Below are 11702 nucleotides of genomic sequence, written 5' to 3' on the forward strand. Positions count from 1 at the left end.
AATTTCAACATGGATAGCTTTATGTGGAGCCGCCTCTTTTTTAGAGAGAGAGAGAGAGAGCTTTAACCGTGCTTTTGTAAAAGAAAAGTTTAGGTGATGACCAATTCTTGTTTGTCAAGGGCCTTTCTTCGAGCTTGTGTTTTTTTTTAATGTAAAATGAAACGCTTCTTTTTTATTCTAATTTTTCCCTGCCACCCTTATTATTCATTGTGATGTGAAATGCGTGTAATATTTTATAGATATATTTCCAAATAATTTCAAAAAATATTGAAAAAAAATTACAAAATACTTTTATAGTGATTCCTAATTTAAGATTTTAAAATTTTATAGCTTTTTTTTTTAAAGATTTGTCCATGTATTTATATTGTTTTTATCTGAGTTAGGCCCTCTCATTCAGTTAGGTCATAATATTGATTTCGATTTTTGAGTTTTTTTTAATAGTAAAATTTTAGAAAATGGATTGGACTCACCCACAATCCAAAAATAGGATACTTAATGCTTGATTCACTAGGACCTGCTCCTACGAGCACGAGAGTATGATAAGCAAATTCTTTTTTTTTGGTTCAATAAGTAAGAATCACCCAACTTCACTACGCTGTGGAGATACCTCTCTTAGTACCGCGACTGGAGTTACAATAAAGTGACACTTTTAGCATTGCTATTTTTGAGTTTTCACTCATCTACCACCATAGGATTTGTTGGAATTAATATTAATCGATTTTTGTAAATTGAAGTAGGGATAAAAGTTAATTAGTATAAAATATGATTCATGTTTGAATTTATTTTGATTAAAAAAAACTCATTTTGACATAAACTTGTTGGGTGACATATTTAAAAAAAAAAGTTGTTAGAAAGTTTAAATATGAAAAAAAGCCAAAAGTTATAAAAAAAAAAAATCGCTTCAACTTTTAAGTTATGTTTGCCCAAAAAGGAAAAATTGCCCCAACTTTTAAAGGTTTGTTTGGATTAGTGGTGACAAAACTAATTTTTATTTTATCTGATTTTGTAAAAATAAGTCAGAGTAAAAGTCAGTTAATGTAATATGATTTATGTTTTGATTGACTTTTATAAAAAGTCAGTTTGATAAATTGTAACTTACTTGAATGAGTAATGATAAAGTAAGTTAAATATAAAATGATTGAAAAGGACATAAGTTTTATAATATATATATATAATCTGATAAATTTAAGAAAAATAATAAACTAAAATAAAAATTATAAAATAAAAAGAGTTACTGTATTATTAAAAGCATTTAATCAAATGCGTTGAGTAAATTAAAAATATATATATGTAAATATAAAATGGATAATACTTATATCACATTTCTTATATCTATTATGTCAATTTCTCTAATCATACATGACCATGTGTACTATTTTTAAAATATTAACATTTAATGGTATTTAATTATAAGCCCACATAAACAAAAGGAAAATGGCAAAAAAAGACCGATGAAATTAAAAAATTACACGCAAGGACCCCTTCATAAAAATTATTGTCAAAACTCATACTATTGTTGTCAAAATACATACTAATGTTGTAACAAGTTCCATTTGTAATTTTTCTATTTCAACTGTCTTTTTTTGCGATTTTTCCTAAAAAAAATGGAGACACATGTCCATCAAGAGTTTGACATAATAGATATAAAAAACTTGACCTAAATATTTTCTATATAAAGTTGTTAAATTTTGTTAATTAATTTTTTCTTCTTAGAATGTTTTTATAAACATTTAATTATTACCAAAAAAAATCAAAGTATTAGATTAAAATAGAACACTTAAATACTTTTTCTTTTCTTTTCACCCTCATTTATTTTCTCTCTTCACGTTTTTTTTTTGGCAACAATATGTTCTCTCTTCACGTTGAAAACTGAAAAATTCAAATTTTTGGCTTTTGACCGCACTGTGCTTTTGCTCCAAAAGCTTGTTAGAGGAAAAGCTAATCCAAACAAGTATAAGTATCAAAACAATCATATAACCCCCTTTTCATATTGTCCAAACCACATTTGGTGACTTGAACAGTAACCCAAACACATGCTAAGTTATACATAACCCCAAAAGTCATTTTGAATATTGGAGGAAAAGCTAAGGGTGTGTTTGGGTGACACCCTAAACCATGGTTTGAGGAATAATCTACCCAAACGCCCCTTCCAAAAACCAAAACCATGGTTTTGGGTCAAAACCATGGTTTTGACTCCAAAACCATGGTTTTGGAAAAAGCAAAATTTTTTTGCTTTTGGAGAAAAAAGGGAGAGTGTGAGGGCCTATATGATATGTATCTTGTTATTTTTTTATAAACATATTTTTTATAAATATATTTAATCTTATATTTTATAAATATATATACACTTTAATTATTTATTAATTATATTATCTTATGTATTATTAATTATGTTGGTAAAAAACATATTATTAACAATTTTATTCCTTCAAATTAAAATATATCATAAAATCTATTTTTTCTGTAATTATCATATTAACTTATGTCTTTTTTTAGTAATTTGTATATATAAAAAGTGCTTCTGATAACAACTATCCAAACGCTCTCACTTCTCAGAATCACTTTTTTACAAAATCTATTCTTCACAGAATCTATTTTCCCCAGAATCTATTCTCCAGAATCACTTTTTCAAACCACGGTTTGGTTTCATCCAAATACACCCTAATTCAAACAAGGATGAGAGAGTGTTTGGCAACCCTCAAAAGTGTTTTTGAAAAGTATTTTTTAGCAAAACGATATAAACTCCTCTACATATTTATTTTGTAAACAGTAAAAACACTTTTGAAACCATAATTTGGTTTCTATCCAAACACTCCCTATATCAAAACAATCATCTAACTCCTATTTCATATTGTCCAAACCACGTTTGGTGGTTTGAACGGAAACCCAAACACATGCTAAGTTATACATAGACCAAAAGTTATTTTGGGCAAAAACTATCCCAAACATATATTAAAAGCTCTACACAACATTAATTCAAATATGATTTTAATAATTTGAGATGTTGAACGATAAGAGATTTTTTAATTTTTCCCTTTATTTTCCTTGTATACTTTATATCGTGTTTCATTTTCAAATGAAAAGCATTCATTTTCACTAAAAAATTTTGTGGATGTATATAATGTTTTAATATTTAAAGATTTTGATTACGACTTCCACGAATCATCTCTCACCCTCTTCTTTCATCCAAGAATCCAAATTATTTCGTGTAAGAAAATTGGAGGAAAAGGAACTCCTCTCCTCTCTTCTCCTCCACACCCCAAATTTGGGTGTTTTGGCGGGGATGGCGCATTCTACTTGTGTTCTCTCCTCTCTCCACATGAATCAAACAAAAAATCATCAAAACTCTTTCCTTCCCATTCTCCTCCCTTGAATTAAACAACAAATCATACCCCCTCCCCCTTCCATTGAAAAAAAGAAGAAGAAAGGGTGCTTTTGTTTTTTGTTTTTTGTTTTTTTTTTTTGGGGCGGGGGTGGTTAGAGTTTCGGAACAGCCCCAGGCAAAAGCAACATAGAGGTACTAATGCTTCTAATTTGGTGTTGATCGCCATGAATTCCAAATCCTACATAGATTTAAATCATGCAAGACAATTTTGCCCATAATTTCTTGGTCTGGGAGTTACATCTTCATCTTCTCATCTCCTGAAATTTAAAAAAAAAAAAAAAAAGTTGAAGGTTTGATTTAAAATTGAACCCAAACATTTCATATGGACCCCGACTCCCTCAGCTTAGGCATTGAAAGCAGCAGCGTAAACAAATGGTCTCAAGCAAAAATTGTTAACGTAACAACATGGATCCAAGTTAATTCCTAGACTTCTTTCTCGACTTAGACGAAGGCTTAGTTTGCTCAGAGGCAGCATTATGTGCAGCTCCTTTGGAGCTGCCTACCTGGTTTGATTTTGGATTTGTGCTGTTAGAAGATGCTCCAGATTCCTGCTTATCTCTACTCACAGAGCCCTGAGAGCCTCTCACTTGAGCAGCTCTTTTGTCCTTTCTCTTGGGCCTATAGCTTGACCTCTCTCGCTTGGGAAGCCACCTTTCTGGATCTGGAGGAGGGCCTGGGTTTGCGGGGTCAAACCCTTTAGGGTACCTTGGCTTTCTCTTTCTCTTTTTCTTAGCTTTTGTTTTGTTCTTTCCTTCCTCGTGTGTTTCAACCACACTAACGTTAATAGAACCCTCAACATGTTTTGCTCCAGAAGTCTTCTCCAAACTATCTACATCAATACCTTTCAAACCAGGTAATGGCTTCAATTGCTTTTCATAAAGTTCTGCCTTGTTAACATCCATGCGGGCAACTGTTGTTACCAGCCCAACTAGTGCTTCTATGCTTCCTTGGCTTTTCACAAGCTCCTCGTACAGACGAGCGGCCTCTTCTTCCCTGCCATGCCTAATCTTGAATGAAGCAGCTTCTTGCATAATGATGTCAAGCTTATTGTCCTCTGTCATGGCATTAGACCACCATTTAATTGCAGAGTCGAGCACTGCAGCTGCACCATCAATGTCACCAGCACGCTCTTTAAGAGATACAAGGGTGGCAACAGTAGCTGGTTTGTGTTGGATATCTGATATCCTAGCCAGAGAATCTGCTGCAATGTGTGGGTGGCCAGCAGCAGCAGCCACCTGAGCCCTTGCCAAGTAAGCAATTTTGGACTTCTCAGGGAACTTATCAGCAAACTGTGCTAGAATTTCCTCAGCCCTTCCGGCTCTGTTCTCTCTCACCAGCAATGCAGCTTGAAGTAAAATGGGCATTACACTGTCAGGAAACATGTCTGGTAGCCCAGAGACAATTTCTCGGGCCTATAATATCCATAGAACACAGCAGTTATCAGAAAGAGGCTCACATGCCAAATAACTTGTCACCCAAATTTTGAAATAAAAGAACTGTGGCACATTTTTGCGCATCAGCAAGAAAAAGGGTGACGAGAAAATACAGAGAAATCAGATGAAAATTTTAAAGAAAAATGACCTGGTCCAACTTATTGGCATGAAGAAGCAGAAGGACCCGATTTGTATATATGGCTTCCCTTTGCCTGGCAGACAGTTTCAAGTCCAGTCCATGAGCAAGCTGAAAGCTTGGTGCCTCTTTCTCTTTAAGCCGATCAAGTTTCTTTAGGCTATCAGAAACATCTTTCGGACCTTTCAATGACACAAGATTGTTCAATGCCACTGCAATTGATGATTCGTCAGCCAGATCTCGTTTAATTATGTCTGTATAACCTTCCATAGCATCTTGCTTACGCCCAAGAAGCTGTTCATACATCACACTTGATTGAAGTTACTGGCTCTTGAGAACCAAAGCTGTTTTCCTGAATGAAAAAATAAGTATTGCGATTTCAGAAGATTTACCTGCTGGACATAGGCCAATTGTACAGCTATAGGAGACAACTCAATTTCTATAGCATCATCAGCTGCGTTATCTTCCATAAGTGTCTCTTGACCAATTCTACACAACAAACATAACATAAATATTAGCTTATGTAGATGCCAAGTTTCAGAGTAACAAGTTCATTGCGTATTAGAAGACATAGTATTGAAGATGAAAAACTGACTAGCAAAACAAACAACAGCGTGAAATCTAAAGCTTTTTCACCTAAAAGAGAAATCTAAGTCTAAAAAACAAAAATCATCAACAATGAAATGCATCTTGTCTCTTGTGCTTCATTCCCACGCCTATTGAAATAAGCTGTTGAATCTGAAGCGACACTAACAGATAGCTTCAAGCATTTGGTTACACAAGGGAGATAATAAACCAGTGTACACAAAAGTTAAAAAATATACCCAAAAAAGAATCACAACCAAAACCAGAAGCTTATGGAAACTTAAAGAAAAAGTTTTTTTTTTTTTTTGGTTAACCAAGTTTACTTAAATTTACTCCGTATGTTATCTTAAACAGCCATGTGTTGACAAGTTTATTTAATGCATCCTAGACCACATTACCACAGACGTATTATAAACCAACTGAACAGGAAAAAAGCAGTTATTATGCATTGTTATCTACTCATATTTTAAACTTCGTATTTATTATGATTTCTACGATAAAAAAGGGTATTACCTTCGAGCTGACAGCAAGAGTTGTTCTGCATCAGTGTGCTTATTCATTTCAATTAAAGAACACGAAGTGTTGTATGCCAGCTCAAAGCTACTAGTTGGCTTAACCCGAAGTATGTCCAATGCTCCTTGAACTTCAGATGCCCTTCCAGCCATAACTAGGCCGGCAACAGAATTTATTTCCAAGTTGTCAATCTTGGATTTATAAAGCTTCTGGTAATTATCCACACAAGCATCCATCTTCCCTAGACGATACAAAATCTGGGATTCCAAGAGCATGGTTTCATCACTTCTCTCTTGTCTTTTCAGAGACTCCAGAGCTTCATTTAACTTGTTTTGTCTGTATAAGCAGTATGCCTATTTAGAAACAGCAAAAGGGAAACAAAAATATCAATGGTAAGCATTGTTCCACTCAAGTGCACGCAAGATGCGTCCATCTAATGAATTTCCACAAACTAAATCATCGAGAAGAACATTTATGTTTAAATATATGGATGTTTCAAAAGAAAATGGAGCTTGCATGCATCTATACGTATATAATACATGCATACATGCATTCATATCAGAGCAGTAAATGGTCTCGCCAACTGAATTGACAAGCTTGAATAAGGGCAACACATTCATTGATCCACCAAAGAGAAGCAAGTACACTTCATCTCTTCCAAATATTCAAGCACTCAAACCTTTTACATTACTGGTAAAAGAATATTATAAATTTATAATGCTCACAGTTATAGCTTAAAATACAAGTTTTCTCTTGTTTTGCACACAGTACAACCTCTTAATTTTTAAACGCATAAGAACATGGACTGGCAAGAAAGAATTCATCTAGAATATCCATAGTTCAGATGATATCCTAGTAGGAATATGATCTAATCATAAAGGATTGGCCTGATAGCGCCCAAAATTAGTTTAATAACGAAGTCCCTGAAGGTTCCCAGTAAATGTTTATTAATTGATAATTGGCGTTAACCCCGTAGTTGTACTACATCAAGAATTTTTCCAAATTCCAATTGTTCCTGATCATATCTCATCCTCGAACACAAATTGCATGCACTATCGCTGGATACAGACAAATAAAAATTCACAAAGCTATGGTAGTTATACAATGTTAAAATTACTCAATCTGAGACACAAAATAGAGGAAAACGATTTCATGTTAATGTTAACAACAAGCATATTCCTTTTTGCATTTATTGATGCAGCTAATTAGAGTGTTTAAAGAGCGCATCTCAATGCTAATTCTGCACAACGGTGGAGATATATAGCCATGAGTAAGGGGACAACACAATATCCGCTTAATTTGCGGAAAACACGTGCATTTGATTCCGAGATTTCAATTTGATAAGTCAAATCTGAGTTAAATTCAGCTCAAGCATCTCTATACTCCGCTTTCAAAAGTCTGAATAGCATTGATTATTGAGAAATTTCAGTTGATTTCCTTCTTAAAAATCATTTTCATCGCACTCCCACATGGCCTCATGGATTAAATTGCCCAATGTAGTAACCAAGCTTAGCCAAAAACAAGCAAATATTGATAAATAATCGAGTTTCTACCCACAGAAAAATCAATTCAATAACCAAAACACCACAATGGAAGTTGAATTTACATACTTTCAGGAAATTGAAATCAGCCGGTGACCTCGGAGAAGATTGAATCGTGGAGAGTGCCTCTTGAAAGCCATCAGGTTTATCAGATTTGATCAGCGCCACAACTTTGCATCGAAGCGCATCCTCATCGCCAGGTGCAATCGAGAGAACTGGAAAGGAGTTTCAGACATCCCAAACAAAGGCAAATTAGATAGAAAGAGAGGGAAGTAGGGTCGGCAATTGAAAACAAATCTAAGTGCAAAACGAACTTTGATCTGCAACTTTAATAGCATTTTTGTAGGCAGAACTCTGTATTTGTTTGTTAAGCGTGGTGAAGAGATCTTCAATGGGAGGGAGAGGCTGTGACGCCGGTGAAGCAGGTTTCTGCTTATCCTTCGACTTCGGAGCCATCGATTCAGTCCGACTCAAGACCAAATCTTTTCTCGCTCGCCAAACAACGAAAGACGATTGATCTAGCAGTGCGCCTTTGTGTCAGCTTGTCAACTAACGCCGTTCGTCCTCTCCACCCAGGAGCTTTGCCCTTTTCGGATTTCCCAGAGTCCCCTTTCTTCCCGATTGCCCGCCCCATATGTGGGCTCAACCTGTTAATGGATTGGGCCTGTACAGCCATTCTAGGCCCCTTTTTTTTGTAGATAAAAGACCGGCCCAAATAATGTTATAATGAGGATGAGCTTGGGTGGCCAACCTTTTAGCTTTCACCCAAGTCACAGCCTCCTCAGTCGGGTGTGTTTGGATCACCATTTTGTCTCCAAATCGTGTCTTGGAGACACGAGTTACCAGCTGTGATTTAAAAATGAAAGTATGTTGGATCAACTTTCATCTTCATCTGGCTTCTATGAAAAAAGCTCATGACTGTAGAAGCCAAATTTTTTGGTGCTTGTGTGGGTCAGCAAATGTGGCTTAAATTCAAGATAAGCCTAATTGAATTTTTTGGTGTTGTTTGGGAGGGCTTATCTTGTATTGGGCTTATTAAATTTTAAGCTGATTGAACGTACGTTGGGAATAAGTCAGAAGAGGGAGCTTATTTGTAATTCTAGGGTAGGAGATTATGCATATTATGAAAAACACTAAACGAAAGAAGGGCCTTATGGCAGTGAAAATTGATCTTGCAAAAGCTTATGATAGACTGTGATAGGACTTCCTAAAACAAGTTCTTATGGATGTGGGGTTGGATGACAAGCTTATAAACTTAATTATGAATTGTGTTTCTTCTATCTCGAATAATATTATCTGGAATGGTTCCCTTACTGAGTTCTTTAGTCTCAGTAGGGCACTCAGACAAGGATACCCTATCTCTCCCTTTTTATTTGTGCTCTGCATGGATAGACTCTCGCATATGATAGGTAATTCTATAAATAATGGAGAATGGAAGCCTATTCTGATATCTGGAAATGGTCTGGCAATCTCACATCTTATGTTCGCCGATGATCTACTTCTTTTTGGGGGAAGCTATAGCAAGTCAGGCTCAATGTATGATGACATGCTTAGACCGGTTTTGTGCTACATCAGGGGAGAGGATCAATAAGAACAAATCATCCATCTTCTTCTCTCCTAAAGTGGATAGGAACATAAGAAATCAGATTTGCTCAGTTACTGGCATGAATATCTCTTGCGAAATAGGGAGGTACCTTGGATTTCCTATCACCAGAAGGAGGAAACCAAAGGATACCTTTTAATATATATTAGATAATGTCAAAACCCGTTTGGCCACTTGGAAAGAAAATTCTCTCACTATGATTGGTAGGATTGTTCTGGCTAAATTTGTGATTGGTGCCATTCCACTTTATCATATGCAGGTAGCCAAGATCCCTACTTCTATTTGTTCAGAAATTAAGCGTCCACAGTTCATTTGGGGCAGCTCTAGTAAAAAGAGAGGTTTCCATCCCATAAGCTGGGAGTAAGTCTTAAGGCCAAAATTACAAGGAGGATTGGGATTCAAGAGACTCACTAGCTTGAATGATGCCTTTAGAGCTAAATTAGCTTGGAAACTCATATCAGGTGAGCAAGGTTTATGAGCTGATGTTCTTTTCAATAGATGTATGGCGAGGAATGAAACCAACTTATTGGCAGCTAGGAAAGTGGATTCTTCGCTATGGCGATTTATTTCGCGGCAGCAACATATTATTGAAATGGGTTTAACATGGAACATAAGGAATGGCAAATCTGTACACTTTTTCACTGATAAATGGCTCTTACCTGACCGAACAATCAAAGATATATGCCTCAGGCCTCTCTCCCTAGATGAAGAAAGGAGTAAAGTGGCAGAGGTTGAGCATGGAACCTGGGATTTTTTGAGATTAGTGACGATTCTACCTGCAGATACCTTGCAAACTCTTATAACTAAACTTCCCCTGATGGAAATAGCAAGGAAAGATAGTTTAATATGGAGTGTGGCGTCGAATGGATCCTTGTTAATCAAAAGTGCTTATTACTTACTAGAGCACAATGAGGATTCAGACTTCCAAGAGAATTTATAAGGCCACATAGAGTTGGAAGGGTGTTGAGAAGATCCAAGTCTTTATGTGGATTCCTTTCCAAAACAGACTTACCACTGAAGCACGGAGACACAAATGGGCTAATACATCACCATTATGTGACTATTGTGAACAGGTAGTAGAAGACACACTACATATCTTGTGAGACTATCCTTTTATTAGGAACTTGTGGAAACAGATTCTAAGCCCCCCAATTCCACACTTCCTTCTTTGCTGCTACTTTGCAAGAATGGTTTGATATGAACCTTAAGCGAGACTTGGTAGCTATTGTAGATAGGTCTTGGGACCTCATTTGGGGGGTAGCAATTTGGAGGATATGAAAATGGAGGAATGAAGCTCTCTTCAATCTAGAATTTACACAGCCTAAGGAGCCCTCAATCATCATTCTACGAAGTTGGGAAAGACTTGTTCAATTCCCAGGGAAGTTATCTTCTTCTATGCTTTAGACATGGAAACCTCCACCTAAGACTGGGTAAAACTGAATGTTGATGGTGCAGTTTCTTCGATTACCCTCAAAGCTGGTTATGGAGGAGTATTAAGGTATCATAATGGTCTGTGGATTGCAGGCTTCACCTACTCTATCGGAATTGGTGAAGTAGCGGAAGCTGAATTGTGGGCGATCTATAAGGGATTGCAATTGGCTTGGGATTTGGGTATGAAAAATGTGATACTGGAGAGAGACGCCCAGAATATTATCCCTCTAATTCAAAGACAGGAAGTCTCCCCTTTGGACAGCCTTCTAAATTGGCAGGTCTAAAATTTCTTGGCTAGACTATGGCGTGTAGTGATCGAACATACTCTGAGGGAAAGAAACAAAGTAGTTGATTTATTGGTTAAAAGAGGATTAAGCACCTCGACCTTCTTGGACTCTTGCCCTCTTTGGCTAAGCACTCCCGTTGCTGATGAGTCTATGAGATTTAATTCCCCTTTTGATTAGCTTTTGTAACTTCTGGGCCTAGCCCTCTCTCTTGTAGCAAAAAAAAAAGAAAGAAAGAAAGAAAAAAAGCAGAGGGAGCTTATTTTGAAATCTTAAGAGCTTATTTCCACATGTGGGTCTAGTACTCACCCCAAGACGACAACTTCACCAATGTGAAAGTGACACGCACCGCCATCCTTCCTTCAAATTAAAAATATCTTTGCATCAAAATATCAAATATCTCTCCTATTTATGCCACTCACACGTCAAATTGTCGCCATCCCCTTTTGTAATATATACATACATATATATATCTGGGTGATTATAAACAAACAAATGTTGGTGAGAGTAATAATAATAACAACAAGTAACATTTTAGACCAACTTTTCCTTTTGCGGAGGCCCATTTGTTGCGAGCGCATTTTCAAATATAAATCACTTTGCTATGTTTATATATGTGTGTGTTTAAATAGGAGGAAGCTTATCTTTCAGTTGCTTTCTGTCATAATTTTTTCCCATTCTTCACATTAAATTAAATTTAATTCACTCACTAAATTGTACTTCTTTAATCATGTTTTATTATTTATTAAAACTCATACCCATTTTGATCATTTTACAACCAAACTTACTTT

The 11702-nt window shown here is 35.9% G+C and overlaps 1 protein-coding gene across 1 annotated transcript; it reads right to left on the bottom strand.

Moving 5' to 3' along the window:
* Positions 1-3512: 3512 nt before the first annotated feature.
* Positions 3513-8179, bottom strand: LOC114729396 (signal recognition particle subunit SRP72-like). Its single transcript, XM_028916395.1, has 6 exons — positions 7908-8179; positions 7663-7808; positions 6053-6405; positions 5347-5443; positions 4967-5248; positions 3513-4797 (listed from the first exon to the last, which is right to left on the bottom strand). Exons 1-6 carry the CDS (start codon positions 8047-8049, stop codon positions 3802-3804), a joined length of 2016 nt encoding a protein of 671 aa, XP_028772228.1. The 5' UTR covers positions 8050-8179; the 3' UTR covers positions 3513-3801.
* Between the last annotated feature and the right edge of the window lie 3523 nt (positions 8180-11702).

This window comes from Neltuma alba, unplaced genomic scaffold (genome assembly GCF_004799145.2).
Source record: "Neltuma alba isolate B1F8T4 unplaced genomic scaffold, ASM479914v2 tig00012630_pilon, whole genome shotgun sequence".
In the NCBI taxonomy this organism is placed as follows: domain Eukaryota; kingdom Viridiplantae; phylum Streptophyta; class Magnoliopsida; order Fabales; family Fabaceae; genus Neltuma; species Neltuma alba.

Coding starts and splice junctions, on each gene's coding strand:
- LOC114729396 (XM_028916395.1), bottom strand. CDS start 8,049: ATGGCTCCGAAGTCGAAGGATAAGCAGAAACCTGCTTCACCGGCGTCA. Junction 5,444..6,052: donor CTCTTGCTGTCAGCTCGAAG/GTAATACCCTTT, acceptor TTTGTTGTGTAG/AATTGGTCAAGAGACACTTA. Junction 4,798..4,966: donor ATGCCAATAAGTTGGACCAG/GTCATTTTTCTT, acceptor TGGATATTATAG/GCCCGAGAAATTGTCTCTGG.